At 44.2% G+C, this 20,449-nt stretch overlaps 1 protein-coding gene across 2 annotated transcripts in view; it reads left to right on the top strand.

Annotated features, from left to right (window-relative positions):
* Positions 1–10,056, top strand: part of SYVN1 (synoviolin 1) — a 35,323-nt gene extending 25,267 nt beyond the window's left edge. For both annotated transcript variants that reach the window (XM_040410827.1, XM_040410828.1), the window contains exons 11-16: positions 3,859–4,031; positions 4,111–4,242; positions 4,463–4,585; positions 4,670–4,856; positions 7,809–7,939; positions 8,033–10,056. In XM_040410827.1, coding sequence (XP_040266761.1) covers positions 3,859–4,031; positions 4,111–4,242; positions 4,463–4,585; positions 4,670–4,856; positions 7,809–7,939; positions 8,033–8,166 — 880 coding nt within the window. In that variant the 3' untranslated portion in view covers positions 8,167–10,056. The remainder of the gene's footprint in view (positions 1–3,858; positions 4,032–4,110; positions 4,243–4,462; positions 4,586–4,669; positions 4,857–7,808; positions 7,940–8,032) is intronic.
* The last annotated feature ends 10,393 nt before the right edge of the window (positions 10,057–20,449 follow it).

Raw genomic sequence — 20,449 nt, 5'->3', positions numbered from 1 at the left:
TAAGTCGCGGCTTAGTCTGTCGGCTACTACATTGCTCCTCCCTCTGATGTATACAGCTGACAGCTGTTGGATATTGGCCTCTGCCCATCCAAAGATCCGTTCCGCCTCTTTGAGGAGGGCTAAGGATCTGGTACCTCCCTGGCGATTTAGGTACGCAACGGTGGTTTTGTTGTCCGATTTTTATCTTTATGGCTTGATCCCGGACCATAGGGTGGAACTGCGTTAGAGCATTGTAGACTGCTCTCATCTCTCTGAGATTTGACGACATTAGTCTCTCTACTGGGGTCCAAGTACCTTTCACCCTCTGCCCCTTCATGTGGGCACTCCAACCTGTAGCTGAAGCATCGGTTGTGATTTCGGTCCATACGGGAAGGGCAAATGTCCTGCCATTGTTCACAGCCATCCACTACCTCAGGGAGTTTCTTGTCTCCTTTGAGACTATTGTCATTTGATCCAGAGAATTGTTGTCTCTGTCCCATTTCTGTAGTATCTCCCACTGTAACTGCCTCGTGTGCCAATTTGCCCACAGAATTGCCTGGCTGGCAGCAGTCATGAGACCGAGCGTCCTCATCATCTGACGAAGGGATATCGGTCGGATCTGTCTCAACAATCGTATATTCTGGTGCAGAACATTCATCCTGTTCATAGGAAGAGAAACAGTCATTGCCTTGGTGTCCAGGATAAACCCCAGAAACTGCTTCTGCTGGGCTGGCCTGATACTGGATTTCTCTGTATTGACTAACCAGCCTAGAGACTGGAGTCTGTCGAATATTACCTGGAGATGTGCGTTGAGAATCTCCACACTTGACCCCTTCACCAGCCAGTCGTCCAAATATGGGATTACTGTTATTCCTGATTCTCTGAAGCCTGCTACTACTGCCGCTATCACCTTTGTGAAAGTGAATGGGGCTGACGATATCCCGAACAGGAGAGACATAAACTGCAGGTGATGTAGTTGTCCCCTTAAGAAGACCGCGATGCGAAGGAACTTTCGGTAACCCTTGTGAATGGGGATGTGTAAATACGCGTCCTTTAAATCTATTGTAGCAAGGTAATCTCCTGGGTCCAGTAGACTTAGTGCGGACTGAACTGTCTCCATACGGAATTTCTTTTTGCGTATGAATCTGTTGAGATACCTTAGGTCTACAATAGTTCTCCACCTCATCTGAAGCTTTGGAACTAGAAAAACCTTTGAATACACTCCTTGGAAGATTTCTTCTTCCGGAACAGGTTCCAGAACATTCATCTGAATGAACTCCTTTATAGCCTGTTCTATTAGGCATTGCTTCTGACCTTTTAACCTTTGTGTTATGACATACCTGTCTGGGGGCCTGGCCTGTAGCTCTATACGATAGCCATTTCTTACGGCATCTACAACCCATTGATCTTTTACTACCTTCTCCCATTCTATATGAAAGTAGGTCAATCTGCCCCCTACAGGCATACCTTTTGGCGTCAGAATTCCAGCTTGCGTCTGAGGGGTGGAGCTCCTCTTCCACGGCCTCTTCTCCGCAGTGTAGAGGCTCCTCTGGAACTACCTCCTCGTGTCACGGATGTTTCTCCTCCATCTGATCTTCTGCGTCCCGTGCCTCTATTGGCTGTGCGAAAGGAAGAAAACCACTTTCTCCTGGAAACATAAGGAAGGGATTTACCCTTCTTCTCTGACAAGTTCTCCATGAGTGTGTCTAGCTCAGGCCCAAAGAGCTTATTTGGACGGTATTCCATGGCACACAGTGTACTCTTAGAGTGGGCATCTGCCCCCCCAAGGCTTTATCCATAGGGATCTTCTGCCTGTAGTAGACAATGCCATGGATCTTGCAGCATATCTTGCTTGTTGTACCGATACATCACAAAGAAAGTCAGAGGCCAGAGCTATCTTCTTAAAAAATAATAAGATGTCATCTCTAGGTACCCCCTTATCAATGTCCTCCTCCATCTGGAGAAGCCATGATCTCAGGTTCTTGGCAACCGCATAAGAAGCAAGTGCTGCCTTAGACTGCCCTGAGGCCGTGAGATAACTGCGGCGTAGGGCATTCTCTATCCTCTTATCCATTGGGTCTGTAAAATTAGATCTATCTTCACTTGGAACCAATGTACGTCTGAACAGCTTTGAAATAGTGATGTCAACCTTGGGGGGCTCTCCCCACTGTCTCTCCTCTTCTTGGTCAATCACATACATGGACTTGAACCTTTTATTAAATATTGGCCCCTTATCTGGTGTCTTCCACTCGTTGACCATAAGTTTCTTCACCAAGGGGTCAACTGCGAATGCTCTAGATCTTTTAGGGATACCGTCCTCACCGACTATTTATTTCAGTCTGCACTACACACTCTGGCTCAAGAGATTTGAACAATCTGGACATTCTTTGCAACGGAAATAAATTTATTTCCTGATCACTCTCCTCTGATTCTGAGGAGTTAACTTCGTCTATGACTCTATATTCCTCAAACATGTCGGACTCTCTGGGAGAAGAATCCATTCTAGTAGTAGCCGCCGGTCCTAACTCTGTCTGAGAAGCTCCAGTTTCATTGTCTTTGAACTGCTTAAACGCATCATGTACAAGTCCTTCATCCATAATAACATATCTTTATTAGATAAGGGCTGATCCTCTACAGGAAAGTCATTAGTTCTGCAATTTAGGCAGAAATAAAATTCACTGCCATCTGGCAGGGGGGTGTTACATGATCTGCACGACATATGTTTTCGCTTTCCAGCGGACTTCCTTGTGGTGGGGCCTCTATCCTCAGAACCGTGAGACATTTTTCTATAATAGAGCAGAGAAGCATTAGTTTAATCTGCTCTAAAATGACTATAACTTACTCCTTTATTATGCAGAAAGTTTAAGAACAGAGAAACCACCACTGAATAAGAATACTAACACAACTGTATTGTGAGTGAGTGAAATTTGAGCAACCATCCACTAGATGGCAGCAACTCCCTGCAGTCCGGCCAGCCTGAATCTCACTCACTCGTCCTAGCAAGATATGATTGCTTCCGCAACACAGCAGAGAGCTCCGGAGGTAAAACCAACATTCTCAAGGATTACTTACCTCGTGGAAGCGTGGCAAAAGCGCAGCAGAGCGGCACAGAATGATGGACGCCAGCAACTTTTATCTCTCCCTCCCTCCTCCCTGCTAGGCGGCACACGCACAAGACGCACGCAGCCAGTGGGGGAGGTGAAACCACCTGAGGGATGCGCTGCCTGTAAGTTACCTAAGAGCCGCAGCCCTATACAGTTAATGCAGCATCAGAACTAGCGTCTCCTAATGATATAACAACAGGACACCAGTCCTGAGAGAAATAGCGGAGGGAAAGCAAGATCCTAAATAGAACAAAATACTTCCCAACATCTCCCCTTCTCCAGAAGGCTGTCCTTTCCCAGGAAGGACAGAAAAAAACACAATAGGAGGGACTAAGTTAGGCAGTTTTATAGGAGCTGTGTTAAATTGATTAATTGACATCTCCTGTCCTACATTTTCAGGAGGATTAGAAATCCCCGTGGGTGCTGCTGCTGTAGGACGACAAGGAAACACAGTTTTCATAAATCTCCCCTATTTCGTTCAAACACCAGTGCACTAAGCTTTCAGTGTAAAGATGTACGCGATCTGCATTTTTTGTGGGCCAATTCATTTCTATGGGGCCCCAAAAAATGTCCGCATCCATGAGGCTGTACCGCAAATGATAGAACATGTCCTATTCTTGTCCGTTTTGGCGGAGAAGAATAGGTATTTCTACAGTGGGGCCTGCAAAAAGTGCAAGATGCACAAGGACTACAAAACAGATGTGGTTGTGTGCAGGAGGCCTCAACCTCAGCTTGCCCACATTAAATGCTAATATAAGTTCTCTTCCAATTCCAGCTGTCTGCGTTCTTGGTTCCAAAGACAGCAGACTTGTCCCACATGTAGAATGGATGTCCTCAGAGCTTCTCTGCCTACTCAAACTCAGCCACCTGCAGATCAGCCTGACCCTGCCCAGCAGCCTCACGCAGCACCTGCACAACAGACTCCAGTTCTCCCACCACCACCTAACTGTAAGTCAGATATGGAAGTAGTTAAAAAGAATCTTGTCTGTTACTAGTTTTAGTTATTTACTACTCCATTTCCTTTTAGTCCCTCCAGGGATGCTTCCACCATTCCCTCCTGGAATGTTTCCACTTTGGCCTCCAGTGGGTCCTTTTCCACCAGCCCCTGGGGCTCCTGGAGCCAGTGCCCCTGAAGAAGCCAGTGCTGGACCCTCCACTGGTAAGACTCTTGCAATATCATAATAGTAGCCTCCTCTTCTAACCCCAAAGGTTCATATCTGAAGATTTAAAATTTCATTCTACTAGGTAAAGAGATTTCTTTCAAGATGGAAATATTAATTGTTTCTCTGTTTATGATGAAATTACTTTTTGTTCTCAGTTGTCTTTTTTGTAATATAACTTACTGACAGTGGATATTTGCTTTGTTCTTCACTTTGTAGCATCTGCTCCTAGGCCTTCTGATGCATCTACCACTGGTGGTCCTGATTCATCAGCTGGGACATCTCTGCCAGGTTTTCCCTTCCCACCTCCATTTTTGGGAATGCCACTGTTTCCTCCATTTGGTAAAATAATGTTTTGTGATCCCTGAACAGTTTTGTAACAAAGCAGCAACAATTGTCTGTAATCATTAGTTTAATCTTCCTTAGGTTTGCCTCCTATGCCGATGCCTCCTGCTGGCTTTGCGGGTATGACAGAAGAGGAGTTGAGGGCAATGGAAGGTCATGAGAGGCAGAATCTGGAATCCAGGCTTCAGTGTCTTCAGAACATTCATACTCTTCTAGATGCTGCCATGTTACAGATAAACCAATATCTTACGGTGTTGGCAACCATCGGGTAAGACCTATATCATACCTTTTAAATAGATCAACATGTCTTGTACTCATCTGTAACTCATTTATCAGTAGATGCCTTTATTTACAGTGTCTTCTAGAGGAGGATAATAATTAGGAGTTTTGGCAAATCTTTTTTACATTACATGATATACTGTATGTGTTACAGCTTCAGCGAAAATACATGCAATTCATATTTTAGCGTTTAGCACTACCTCTCCAATCAGAGAAGGGACTCGGGAAGCCCAGAGATCCTGAGAAGGTGGTGCCCAAACGGTTGGACCCCATGATCGATATTTATTACCTATCCTGTTGATTGGTGGTAAATACTTAGCGTGGTCTAGCTCCTTTAACCACTTCCCATCTGGGCCCTTTGCCCCCTTCCTGACCAGGCCAAATTTTGCAAAACTGACATATCTCACTTTATGTGGTAATAACTTTGGAACACCTTTATTTATCCAAGTCATTCAGAGATTGTTTTCTCGTGACACATTGTACTTCATGATAGTCATAAATTTGAGTCAAAATATTTCACCTTTATTTATGAAAAAATCCCAAATTTACCCAAAAATTTGAAAAATTCGCAATTTTCTAAATTTCAATTTCTCTGCTTTCAAAACAAAGTGATACCTCATAAAATAGTTATTATTTAACATTTCCCATATGTCTACTTTATGTTGGCATCATTTTGGAAATGTCATTTTATTTTTTTAGGACGTTAGAAGGCTTAGAAGTTTAGAAGCAATTCTTCAAATTTGTAAGAAAATTGCCAAAACCCACTTTATAAGGACCAGTTCAGGTCTGAAGTCACTTTGTGGGGCCTACATAGTGGATACCCCCATAAATGACCCCATTGTAGAAACTACACCCCTCAAGGTATTCAAAACCGATTTTACAAACTTTGTTAACCCTTTAGGCGTTCCACAAGAATTAAAGGAAAATGGAGATCAAATTTTTTAATTTCACTTTTTTGGCAGATTTTCCATTTTAATCAATTTTTTTCTTTAACACATCGATGGTTAACAGCCAAACAAAACTCAATATTTATTACCCAGATTCTGCGGTTTACAGAAACACCCCACATGTGGTCGTAAACTGCTGTATGGGCACACGGCAGGGCGCAGAAGGAAAGGAACTCCACATGGTTTTTAGATGCCATGTCCCATTTGAAGCCCCCTGATGCACCCTTACAGTAGAAACTCCCAAGAAGTGACCCCATTTTGGAAACTAGGGGATAAGGTGCCAGTTTTATTAGTACTATTTTTGGGTACATATGATTTTTTGATCATTCATTATAACACTTTATGGGGCAAGGTGACCAAAAAATTGGTTGTTTTAGCACAGTTTCTATTTATTTATTTTTACAGCGTTCACCTGAGGGGTTCAGTCAAGTGACATTTTTATAGAGCAGATTGTTACGGACGTGGCGATACCTAATATGTATACTTTTTCTCATTTATTAAAGTTTTACACAATAATAGCATTTTTGAAACAAAAAAATTATGTTTTAATGTGTCCATGTTCTGAGAGCTATAGTTTTTTTTATTTTTTGAGAGATTTTCTTATGTAGGGGCTCATTTTTTGCGGGATGAGGTGACGGTTTTATTGGTACCATTTTGTGGGACATACGCGTTTTTGATCACTTGGTGTTGCACCTTTTGTGATGCAAGGTGACAAAAATTGCTTGTTTTGACACAGTTTTTTTTATTTATTTTTTACGGTGTTCACCCGAGGGGTTAGGTCATGTGATATTTTTATAGAGCTGGTTTTTACGCACGCGGCAATACCAAATATGTCTATTTTATTTTATTTTTTCTATTTTTTTTTTTTTTTTTTTTTTTTTTTTTTTTCTACTTGGGATTTTTTTTTTTTTTTACATGTGAACCTTTTTTTTATTTTTATTTTTCAACACTTTATTTTATTTTTATTTTATTTTACACTTTTCGTCCCCCATAAGGTCATACAAGATCTCTGGGGGACATTTACTTCACTTTTTTTTTTTTTTTCACTGTTGATTTCTCCTGTAACTGGGGCTGACATAGTAGCCCCAGTTACAGTGGAAATGCACCCCTATAGAGGCTGTACAGCAGCAATCCTGCGCTGTACAGCCTCACAGCAGGGCTGATCGAGGTCTCTGAGAGACCTCACACAGCCCCTGCACTCTCCGGTCCCGGCGGTCACATGACCGCCGGGCCGGAACAGGAAGCGCACAGCTCGGTGAACGCTGTGTCTGCAGCGATCGTGAAGGCAGGGACACCTGGGCACTGTCCCTGCCTTGTCTTAGGGTTGCCCTGCTGTCACTGACAGCGGGCAACCCGATCAGCAGCTGCACGATTAGCGTGCAGCTGCTATTTCTGACAGGACGTTTTAAAACGTGCTGTCAGAAATAGACGTCCACCCATAGGACGTTTATATCCTATGGGCGGACGTGAGGCGGTTAATATAAAGAGGTATATCTGGTGACAGATCCCCTCCATACTGTTGAGGATGCAGATGGTAAGTCGTATTTTTAGGAAAGTTCCCTCCATCACGTCTTTTCTGCTGGCTACTGAATGTGTAGCTTTCCTTCCTAAAATTGCCAATTGGAAAACCTGATCAGTACAACTGTAATATACTTTAAGGGTCTGTTCTTTTTTGCTTTCAGTGAGTGGAGACATTCTCCTTTTACATCCACGTGTTGAAAACCCATCCAGTCCTAATACTTCTCACTTCTGAGTGTTTGATACAGTTGTATATAAAATCATCAGAATTTATCAGCCTGGACTCCTTCCCTGCCACATTGCAACAAAAAGTCAACAAAGACAGGAGAGAAATCATGTCTCTAATGTATTTGGCTATAGAACTCATCCACCCTTGTATCTCACAGCAAAGCTCTGTGCTTGTTTTGGTGTCTATAATACTTAGATTGTAGAATTTAAAGAGTAATGTTATGTGTTTGTTTGTTTTTTATTAACAGGCCCCCTCGTCCTCCCGTGCCCTCTACACAGTCTCCATTAGTCACCACAGATGCGGTTGTATCATCCAGTCAGCCGGAAGAAACTCCCACTTCAGATACACCCTCAGCTGACCCCGATCCCTCCCAGTCAGGTACACTTCCCTCAGTGCTTATGACCTGTCGCTATTATTTAGACAACTTGTCCTTATTAAAGTTGAACATGACGTAATAACTTTCTCTAACAGTTCCAGAGGAATCCACCAGTGAAGAGATGATCCATGACTCTGAAGCTGGCACTTCAACAGAAGAACCAGATGCTGTAGAGCTACGAAGGCGAAGACTTCAGAAACTGGAAACCGGCACCTCTGAATCTCAATGAGGCTTTGCTTCTGAACTCATGGGCACAAATGAACTGTGTACGGGACAGAAGAGGAACTTCTTTTGGACTATGAATAAGAGCCTGACGTGACTAAAGCTGGACTTCTATAAATATATATTTTTTAAGGACATAATCCAGGCTCTTCATGAAAATGCTTATTAAATGGGGAAAACTTGTGACCTCATTAAATGTGTTGGACTTGTTTCAGTAAAATTAAATATTGGATTGGTCTATTTTACTTTAGAACCTTTAATTTAATTGTAAATGCATTATTTTAGCGATTAAAGGGAATCTGTTACCATGAAATTCACTGATAAACCAGGTACAATGCCTTGTAGGACTAGCTCAGATGAATGTAGTAATATGCACCAAAGGCGGGCATGTAGACAGCACGTCACACTTTTGGTCCAGTGGGGACAGGAGCCACGGTGCTGGAACCAGAACGCTCTGGCAAGGTGTTTTAGTTTTTTTCCTATTTTTACAGCATGTTAAACTTCTTGGCAATTTTTTGCCAGTCGGACAACGCCGTTAAGGATCACATTACTGGTTCTATGAAATAGTAACATAGTATTTAGGGCCGAAAAAAAGACATTTGTCAATCCAGTTCGGCCCGTTATCCTGCAAGTTGTGCACAAAAATGTGAGGAAGATGTATCAAAACTGTTTTACAGTAAAACTGCCTTTGTTGCCCTTCTGTCAGTCACAGCGAAACTTTCATTTCTACAGCTGCTTTGGTAAAATGAAAGCAGTTGCAATGGGCAACAGACAATTTTAATCGTAGACCATTTTGATAAGTCTTCCCTTTGTGATTATTTTTTGTTTTCCCTTCCTGTAATTTTTCATAGAGATTGATCATTGATGGATGAGGCGACAAATGAAAGAATAAACTGCTCAAACACCACATTGCTAGTAGTGAACGTATCAAAGTAAAAGGCACATTCAAAGTAAGCTGTAATTAGAAATGGGAAGACCATAATAAATGAACATCTCAAGGAGCGCTTTCCCACCATGTTACTGAGCTGTTTGGGCATCTAGGGTTCTTGATTATAGGAATAAGTACACTTGGCCATCGATGTTTGGCGGGGTTCTGACTTGTGATCTAACCAAAGGGTCAAAACCTAGCAATGCAAGCATTTGACTATTATACACTATTGTTGATTTACACAAAGGGACCTCCAATGGCGATGTCATTCCCCAAGATTCCTCTCGCATATCCATTGGGAATGCCCTACACTCGATGCCCTAATTAAATGTTTCATTAGAACTCGATATATTTACTCGGTGTACTCCCAGGGATGCAGGAAAGCAATCCTTTGAGCTGCTCATTCACGTTTTAACTGCCTCCTGATCTCTTCTAGTACATCACTGAAGCAGTTATCCTCATGATCCGATCTAATGAGAATATGTAACAACTAAAGCACCTTAATGCTACACTTAATAGACAACTAGACCTGTATAAATCAATTTGGGAACCTTGGGACTACTTCTGAGGTCAGTAAAATCGCTGACAACACCCCTTTCCACTCATCAAAGTTCATCATTCTTGTGGAATGATGTATCCTGTTTCTTGGGGGGGATTTTTTTCATTTACATCTCCATACATGAGCCTTGCCTATCTTTCTTTTTGTTTTCTTTATTACTAACCTGTGACGGCTGTAATTGGAAGACCTTGGCAATACTTGACTATGCATTCACGTAATACCTTAATTTCATACTTGGCAATGTGACTTGCAGGGTACTATAATTCGGAACACGCTGTATGATACTCTTATAATGTATGTTTACCTGATGTAGAGTATACAAGAATCACTTTGTTTTAATTCAACATATTTCTTTTTTTGTCCTATTATTTTTAATGAAATTTTTCAATAAAAGTTAATATATAAATATACAAACAAAGGTGCACAGTGCTCGCTGAACCGCAGATGCACCTTTCGTTACTTAACCAGGCCCAAGTGCTCATCTCTTTGCCTGATACTGCAGCTCATTCCTATTCAAGTGTAGCACGGTGTTCCCTTCATTCTAATGAGTCTTTTGGTATTTTATTTCTGGAAAACCCATTTTTAAGTCCGATGGCGTTTTCAGTTAATTAGAACAAATCAAATGGAAAAGTGTAACAGAGAGTGAGGTTCCTTCCGTATCCAGTCCTGTGTTTGACTCCATAAGCTGCATGTGTGATTTATTTGTTAATAAACTTGTTAAATTACAAAGTAACAAACCCTTTTGCAGTGTTTCCCAGTTAAACAATGGATTTTTTTTTTCTCTCCTTTCCCTTTAGTGTAGTGTCACGCACAGCTTTTTGTGCCATTTTTTGATGTGGTTATTTGACCAAAAGCCAGAAGTGGTTCCAGCAGGAAAGCAAAGTATAAGTCCTTCCTTCATATTTCTCATTATCTTTCAACCCACTTTTTTTATCTGTGTCATGGGGGATGGGGGGGGGAGAGAGAGATACAGGCTTGACCATAGGTATAGATGCTGCCAGTAGGAGGTGGACACTAAGCACAAGAGAGTGAGCTCCTCCCAGTGAGGCATTATGTCTGAACCCAGAGCCATGGCCCTCCAAAACAGGCAAAGACTTCTGTGCGTCATTTTGCCTGCTCATCTTGTAATTCCAAATTCCAGTGCAGTCAGTTAGATCCTCTCTGTTCCTCATGCTCTACCCCACCGCCTAGGGTCTGCGATCCCAGCCCTGCTGCCCCTTCTTCTCAACCTATGGTGAAATCAGAGTTGGCGCGTTCTTCAGCAAAAGTAGTGCAGGGTGTTTCCCACACCAATAAAACTATCATTGAAATGTTGAGGCGTTTGTCCCTGTGGCCACCCTTGGATCACCGCTGGTTCCTATCGTGGCCGTCCTACTAAATGGGCCAGAACGTCCAGGATTTCTGTCTCTGTCATCACCAGGAAGGCTCGCTCTGACGTGTCTTCAAAGGAGGACGCATCTGAGAGCAAGCTTTCAGACGCAGAACTTCTCCATGGTTGACAAACTCATTGTGACTAACGAAAAAAGTGGCCTAAACAGGTGGAAAGGCTCCAAAACCAAACACTGTAGCGTGTCTATAACTGGGGGAGCAATTCCTCCGCATGCGGTCCGCAAATAACGGCAATCCCCAGCAAAAAATGCGTACAATGGAGGATGGCAGGGCGGACGACATGCACCCCATAAGACAAGGGGATGGATCTTTCCCTGGTCTGTTAGAGGGCTGCAGGGACTCTAGGGTCTTGTTATCTTACCTAATGGAGGTTCCTGATGGCGTAAGACTCCACTAGGAGCCGCTGTTGAAGTCCGGTTTTTGATTCCCTTTTTTGCCATGGGGGGAACCCTGACTGCCACCTCGTTCCCCTCATCCTGTAGGTTGGGCAAAGTTCCGGTGGGGAAGGGATGCGTCCTCTCCTGGCTCGCCGGTCGGCAAGTTCCTACAGGCCCGGTTTCCACCGCCCATTGAGCCGGTGCGCCGGAAATAACTTGTCAGTTTCACGCTAGACAGGAAAGGGGCCGAGAAAACATGGTGGGCGGTGCATGGCCGGTAAAAAACGGAACACCGGCCAGCCATCACAGAGGGAAGTCTAGCCGCAGCGTGGCAGGTTCAGAGGAACAGCTAGTTATTCCTTCCGGATTCCCCTAGGATGCGCAATCAATATGCTGGAAGAAGGGGAGGTACAACATCGCAATGAAAAACAGGAGTAACACTCCAAACCCGGCATGTTACTCCTGGGGGGTAAGAGGGGTTGTACCCCACAGTCTCCTTTAGGGGAGATTATTTTATTGTGTTTCCGGTGACTTATTGTGGGCTATGTATTGATGCAGGTTAAGGAGGCCCCCAGGAAGGCTACCCACAAGACGAATGGCAGAGAGTGTGGGATATGCAAAAAGAAGCTTAGTCCGTCTTACCCCAAGACATGTTGCCAGTTCTGCCTGGATAGACTGGTAGCGGAGGAATCCCCATCCTTGTTTTAGAATATTCAAAATCTGGTCAAGATGGAAGTCCGTTCCTCAGTGGAACAATTTAAGAAGTCGCTTCCTGGTTCTTCTAGGCAGAGGAAGGCTCAAGTGGCAGAATCGGACTTTACCGAGTCAGATTCGGAGAAGGAGGGGGCATTAGAAAGTTCAGATTCTTCTTATGAAGATCTTACGGGAAGGCCCCTGTTTAAAGTAGAAGACATGGACCTTCTATTAAAGGCGAATAGGATCCACTATGGAGATAGAAGAAAAGGAAACTAAATTAAGACAGGAGTTAATGTTTGACATTCTGAAGCCAAGTAAGGCGAGAGGGTTTCCCTATTCAGGACTGTGTTAAGGAGTTGATAAGGAGGGAACGGAATAAACCCGATAAGTTTTTTTGTTCCCAGATCAGTTAAGAGAAAATACCCTTTTAATGATCAAGGCATCTCGGTCTGGCAGGAGGTTCCTAGAGTGGATGCTTCGGTGGCAAAAGTTAAAAAATCTGCGCTACTGTTTGAGGATCTGTGTTCCCTTAAGGATCCGATGGATAAAAGGGCAGACACCTATCTTAGAAAGAATTGGGAAGCATCTACATCTTCTTTTAAGCCAAATATTGCTACGACATCTGTCGCTAGATCGCTTTAAGTCTGGTTAGGGGAGTTAGAATCTCATATCGCTAACAGAACCCAGAGGAATCAGTTGCTGGAAGCAACACCTACAATGTTAAAAGCTGTAGACTTCATTTTGGATGCATCGGCTGACGCTCTAAGGTTATCTGCTAGAGCAGCGGCAATATGAAACTCGGCCAGAAGATTCCTTTGGCGGAAGGCAGATGTCGCTTCTAAGTCCAAGTTATGTGCCCTGCCTTGCCAGGGAAATTTTTTATTCGGTCCAACTCTGGATGACACATTAGACAAAACGTCTGCTAGAAAAAAGGGATTCCCGATGCCCGTCTTTCCTAAGCAGAGGAGGCCATTTCGGGTTAGAGATAAAAAAAGATGAAGCTAGATCCCAAAAGAAAGGCAATGAGTGGAGAAGCCTTTTATTCAAGTCCAAGTCTGGCAAAATATCACATCAAGTGCCTGGGTAAAATACACTGCTCAAAAAAATAAAGGGAACACTTAAACAACACAATGTAACTCCAAGTCAATCACACTTCTGTGAAATCAAACTGTCCACTTAGGAAGCAACACTGAGTGACAATCAATTTCACATGCTGTTGTGCAAATGGGATAGACAAAAGGTGGAAATTATAGGCAATTAGCAAGACACCCCCAATAAAGGAGTGGTTCTGCAGGTGGTGACAACAGACCACTTCTCAGTTCCTATGCTTCCTGGCTGATGTTTTGGTCACTTTTGAATGCTGGCGGTGCTTTCACTCTAGTGGTAGCATGAGACGGAGTCTACAACCCACACAAGTGGCTCAGGTAGTGCAGCTTATCCAGGATGGCACATCAATGCGAGCTGTGGCAAGAAGGTTTGCTGTGTCTGTCAGCGTAGTGTCCAGAGCATGGAGGCGCTACCAGGAGACAGGCCAGTACTTCAGGAGACGTGGAGGAGGCAACAACCCAGCAGCAGGACCGCTACCCCCGCCTTTGTGCAAGGAGGAACAGGAGGAGCACTGCCAGAGCCCTGCAAAATGACCTCCAGCAGGCCACAAATGTGCATGTGTCTGCTCAAACGGTCAGAAACAGACTCCATGAGGGTGATATGAGGGTCCGACGTCCACAGGTGGGGGTTGTGCTTACAGCCCAACACCGTGCAGGACGTTTGGCATTTGCCAGAAAACACCAAGATTGGCAAATTCGCCACTGGCGCCCTGTGCTCTTCACAGATGAAAGCAGGTTCACACTGAGCACATGTGACAGACGTGACAGAGTCTGGAGACGCCGTGGAGAACGTTCTGCTGCCTGCAACATCCTCCAGCATGACCGGTTTGGCATTGGGTCAGTAATGGTGTGGGGTGGCATTTCTTTGGAGGGCCGCACAGCCCTCCATGTGCTCGCCAGAGGTAGCCTGACTGCCATTAGGTACCGAGATGAGATCCTCAGACCCCTTGTGAGACCATATGCTGGTGCGGTTGGCCCTGGGTTCCTCCTAATGCAAGACAATGCTAGACCTCATGTGGCTGGAGTGTGTCAGCAGTTCCTGCAAGACGAAGGCATTGATGCTATGGACTGGCCCGCCCGTTCCCCAGACCTGAATCCAATTGAGCACATCTGGGACATCACGTCTCGCTCTTTCCACCAACGTCACGTTGCACCACAGACTGTCCAGGAGTTGGCAGATGCTTTAGTCCAGGTCTGGGAGGAGATCCCTCAGGAGACCGTCCGCCACCTCATCAGGAGCATGCACAGGCGTTGTAGGGAGGTCATACAGGCACGTGGAGGCCACACACACTACTGAGCCTCATTTTGACTTGTTTTAAGGACATTACATCAAAGTTGGATCAGCCTGTAGTGTGTTTTTCCACTTTAATTTTGAGGGTGACTCCAAATCCAGACCTCCATGGGTTAAAAAATTTGATTTCCATATTTTTTTTTTGTGTGATTTTGTTGTCAGCACATTCAACTATGTAAAGAACAAAGTATTTCAGAAGAATATTTAATTAATTCAGATCTAGGATGTGTTATTTTTGTGTTCCCTTTATTTTTTTGAGCAGTGTATATAATAAAGGAAGGATACCGTTTAGAATTCAAAAGGTCCCCATCGGAAAGGCTAAAAATTACGGCTTTGCATCAACATTATCCAAAACAGGTTGCCTTATTGGGGGAAATAAGAAATCTCCTGGACAAATACGTTCTAGTCCCAGTCCCCACAGAAGAAATAGGGGAAGGGTTTTATTCAACACTCTTTCTTGTCCCCAAGCCAAATGGGTCCTATCGGACTATAATAAACCTGAAGGACCTAAATTTATATCTGACATCAGAAATTTCGCATGGAATCCATCTCATCAACAATTCTGCATCTATTTCCCAATTGTGTCATGGCTTCAATAGATATCAAGGACGCCTATTACCATGTACCCGTACACCCCTTGTCTCAAAAATATATCAGGGTACCAGTACAGGTAGAAGAGTCAGTTATCCACCTACAGTTCAGAGCCCTCCCCTTTGGGATATCGCAGGCACCAAGAATTTTTACGAAACTGATGGCAGAGGTGATGGCACAAATAAGGAGATCGGACATTATAATTATACCATACCTAGACGATCTTCTAGTGGTGGGACAGTCGCAGAGTTCCCTTTTAGCTCAGATTCAGGAAGTGTTAAAGATACTAATGAGCTTGGGCTGGATAGTAAACTGGGAGAAATCGTGTCTGACGCCAAGTTACCGATGCACCTTCCTGGGAATTCTGCTAGATTCCTTGTCTCAAAAGTCCTACCTCCCAGTGGTGAAGCGCCTTTCAATACAGCAGAAGATAAGCAAAATCAGCAAAACCAGAATGACCACTCTAAGGCTAGTTTCACACTGGCGGCAGCCTTCTCCTGCAGGATGTTTCGGCAGGTGAACAGCCTGCCGGATCCGTGCTGCCGCTAGTGCACGCGTGCCGCCGGAGGTCCGCTCCCGCCCTATTGATTATAAAGGGGGCGGGCTGGAGTTCCAGCGGCAGCATGGCAAACATGCCGAGAGGCGGCTGGAATAGAACTACGACATGTAGTTTTATTCTGGCCGCCTCTTGGCATGTTTGCCATGCTGCCACCGGAACTCTGGCCCACCCCCATTATAGTCAATGGGGCCGGAGCGGCCCTCCGGCGGCATGTGTGCACTAGCGGCAGCACGGATCCAGCAGGCTGTTCACCTGCCGGAGAAGGCTGCCGCTAGTGTGAAAGTAGCCTAAGAGACATCCGCACTTGTTACCTTGTGTAGGATGTCTATTGTGGTACTTGTGGTTCGCCACGGGCATCCTCCACCGTATGCATTTTGCTGGGGATTGCCATTAGCAACGGGCCACAAGTGCAGGATCTGCTCCCCTATATATATGCACAACTGCATGTGGGTTTGAGCACCTCCTGCTAATGCCAACCTGTCTTCTTAGTTTGTATATATAGAGATTCCTGGAGGTGTATAAACTCCAATTTAAATGTGCCTGTTTTCCATCTACAGGTCACATTTAGGTGCACCTGTGAAGCCTGGGCTATATCAGCCAGTCTTGAGTGGGACTCGCAGACTCCTCCCTCCTCCCATTGCAAACATGGCCACATGCTGGAGGTAACTGGTGAGCTGTTTGTGAGTCGGCCTTATGCTCCTGTAATTTGCCCACTGGCTCCTTGTATCGCCCATACGGCTCAGGTAGGAGAGTGTTAGGTCCCGGGCTACTTGAGAAACCTTGGCATGGTGCCCGGGCTTAGATATGTTCTACACTGTAGGACATGTTGACTAATCTCTCAATTTTAAAATCAGTTTGAGGGTTTAGGTAGATTGCAGAGTGCACCTGTATTTGTTATTGTTTTGTTATATTGTTATATTAATTACAACATCCGCACTTGTTACCTTGTGTAGGATGTATATTGTGGTACTTGTGGTTCGCCGCGGGCATCCTCCACCGTATGCATTTTGCTGGGGATTGCCATTAGCAACGGGCCACAAGTGCAGGATCTGCTCCCCTATATATATATGTACAACTGCATGTGGGTTTGAGCACCTCCTGCTAATGCCAACCTGTCTTCTTAGTTTGTAGCCTAAGAGAGGCCATGTCAATTCCAGGTTTAATGACATCTTGCATACCAGCAGTAAAATGGGCTCAGGACCCCTTCGTCATCCCAGAAAAGGGCCCCTTCGTCATCCCGAGATAGGGAAGGTTCATTTAGCGGCCTGGATATTCCTTAAATCCAGGGGTCTGTCAGACCAGGTAGTAGAGACTCTCTTAGCCAGCAGGAAAAAAGTTACCTCCAATATTTATTTGAGAATTCGGAAACCTTTTATGGGGTTTGCGGGGTCAAATTTGGATCTATCAGCTCCTCCAGATATCCCATTAATTCTAAGATTTTTACAGGAAGGTCTCAATAAAAAATGAAGACCTCTGCCCTGAGTGTTTTGCTTGACTGTAGTTTGGCAGCGCATCCATGGATCAAACGGTTCATAAAGGCGTCTATCAGATTAAATCCTTCCATTAAACCCAGATCATCTCCCTGGGATTTAAATATCGTTCTTTCCATACTGACCCAAAGTCCTTTTGAACCTTTAGACTCAATTTCTATGAAGAGGTTTTCTTAGAAGACAGCTTTCCTTGTGGCCATTACATCAGCCAGACGGGTAGGAGAGATTTCTGCCTTATCTGCTTCCCCTCCTTATACCTCGATCTTGGAAGACAGGATTGTTTTTAGTCCAGATCCTGCCTTTCTCCCTAAGGTGGTTTCCGATTTTCACAGGTCTCAGGAAATCATTTTACTCTCATTCTGCCCAAATCCCAGAAATGCAGGAGAGGAGAGGTTCCATACACTAGATGTAAGGAGGTGTGTGTAAAGACTCAACCAAGGAATGGAGAAAAGCCCTGCAGCTATTTATTCAATTTCAGGGTGCAAACAAGGGTCTAAAGGTTACAAGTCGTACTATTGCCAGGTGGATAATGAGAACAATAAGTCTAGCCTACTCTTCAGCAGGTCTTCAGGTTCCTTCGGGGTTCTCGGCCGACTCCACGAGAGCTATAGCTTCTTCCTGGGCAGAGAGGGGCTGTGCCACCATTGACCAAATTTGTAGAGCAGCTACCTGGAGTTCCCCATACACTTTTTACAAACATTATAGAGATTGAATCTTCTGCGCAAGACTTAGCCTTTGGGAGAAAGGTCTTGCAGGCGGTAGTCCCACCCTAGGTTCATCTAGTCTAATCTCTCACAGGTGCTGTCATGGGGCGTAATGGAAATATATTGATTACTCTTAGGCTGGATTCACACCTGAGTGTATTCGATAAGCGCTTTTTACAGGCGGTTTTATCGGGCGTTTTTAAGGCGTATTTTGGGGCGTTTTTGTATTTTGGAAACGCGCGTAGTACACGTGTTTGTGTGATTAACCACAGAGGCATCCAATGAAAAACTGCCACAATACGCCCCAAAGAAGCTCCTGTACTTCTTGGGGCGTAGGGCGTTTTACAGCGCGTTCGTACGCGCTGTAAAACGCTAAGGTGAGAACCATGCCCATAGGGAAACATTGGTTTTTGCCTGTTGAGCGTTTTACAGCGTGTAGGAACGCGCTATAAAACGCTCAGGTGTGAACCTAGCCTTACTGGTAATCCGTTTTCCCTGAGCCCATGACAGCACCTACTTTATTATCCACCCTGTGGATTTATGGATATGTAAAGATATATATATATATATAAAAAAAAAAGGAAATATATATATATATATATATATATATAATGGTATAGGTAAAAGTAATCTTAAAGAATAAATATGCTGCTAGTCATATATTTAAGATACTTTTTGTATGTTGAGTGTTTCACTGTATATAGAAATGGACAGTCCTATGAATCTTGTCACAAACTGAGGAATTAAGTATGGAGGACCCTTTTAAAGATCTGGGAAGTTCCTATTTCCTGTCTGGAAGGGGGAGGATCTCTCACAGGTGCTGTCATGGGCTCATGGAAAACGGATTACCGGTAAGAGTAATCAATGTATTTTCGTCGTTTTCACCGTTTCTCCAACCCCAGGCGGACGGACGACAAGTCTACAAAGGATTGGAAGCGCAAGCCCTCTTGCAAACTATGTCCCTCTTGGTGTCCTCGCCCACAGGGTTCCAAGTCCTACTGTCACAGTCCCTCAGGTGACTGAAGGGAAATCAAGGAGATTGGCTGAGCATGGAGGAATCTAACAGCCTTCATGATTTCTCCTGATTCAGTGTTGATAGGGTTAATGACCACTTCCCTTTTCTCAGCTGTTGCTCAGTGGTCATCACTTCTACCCTTTAGAGTTTCACCCCACCCTTTTGACTATGCGGTTGATAGCTTCATTTGGGTTTGGCTGAGCTGGTGTGAGATTCTCTCTAGTGTTCTTGTTCTTCCATCTTTACAAAAGTTAAGTGTCACATTTGTTTGTATTTGTTATATTCCCTGTTGTTGTATCTGGGCCTGAGACAGAGACTTCCATTCATCCATCTGGGGAGGAATGGGTTGTCTCTGGTCCTATACTTATTCCAGGGCCTTATAGGGAAATCAGGGCCTAGATATACTGCTTATGAATATTCCTACCTTCATGGTCCAGCGGTTTTTCAACACTTTATCAATGACATCTTTCATCATCTGGTGGGGAGATTTGTTGTTGTATATCTGGATGACATACTAATTTATTCTCCAGATATGGAGACTCATAAGGATCATGTAAGACAGGTGCTACAGATCCTAAGAGAGAATAAATTGTATGCGAAGATGGAAAAATATGTTTTTGCTGTTCAGGAAGTGCAATTCATGGGTTACCTGCTCTCACCCTCAGGTTTTGGATCCCAAGAAAGTCTGTGCGGTGTTGGACTGGGATCGACCCGAAAATCGGAAAGCGCTTATGCGGTTTTTGGGATTCACCATCTACTAGCGTAAATTCTTCTTGAACTATTCAACTGTGGTTAAACCTTTAACAGACATGACTAGGAAGGGGGTTGATTTCTCTGTTTGGTCTGAGGCGGCATTACAAGCCTTTTCTGCTGTGAAGGAATGTTTTGCTTCAGCCCCTATTCTGGTTCAACCGGACGTGTCTCAGCCATTTATTGTAGAGGTTGACGCATCCGAAGTAGGGGTGGGAGCAGTTTTGTGGCAAGGTCCTTCGTCTAGTAAATGGCGCCCATATGCTTTTTTCTAAAAAAAAAAAAAAAAAAAAAAAACTCTCGACTGCTGAAAGAAATTATGATGTGGGTAATAGGGAATTGCTGGCTATTAAGTTGGCTTCTGAAGAATGGCGCCATTGGTTGGAAGGAGCAATTAATCCTATTACGGTAATTACTGATCACAAAAATATGGCTTACCTTGAGTCAGCTAAACGACTGAATCCAAGGCAGGCCAGATGGTTGCTGTTTTTCACCAGATTTAACTTCATTGTCACCTACCGCCCTGGGGTTAAGAACGTCAAGGCGGATGCTTTTTCGCCCAGCTTTCCTGGGGGGTAGGTGATTGTAAAGATCCTAGTCCTATTTTGTCTGAAGGGGTAGTCATATCTTCCCTATATCCTGATCTTGAGGCTAAGGTGTTGGAGGCCCAAGAGGATGCACCGGACTCTTGTCCTCCAGGGAAATTGTTTGTTCCTTCAGACTTACATCATAAAAGGTATTTGAGGAACATCACTGTACTGTCTTGGCTGGACACCCTGGGAGTAGATCTACTGTCGATCTCATCTTGTGCAGATTTTGGTGGCCGGGGCTGCGT

The sequence above is a fragment of the Bufo bufo genome, chromosome 10, assembly GCF_905171765.1.
Source record: "Bufo bufo chromosome 10, aBufBuf1.1, whole genome shotgun sequence".
Taxonomy (NCBI): domain Eukaryota; kingdom Metazoa; phylum Chordata; class Amphibia; order Anura; family Bufonidae; genus Bufo; species Bufo bufo.
This window is presented reverse-complemented; position numbering and strand designations above follow the sequence as displayed.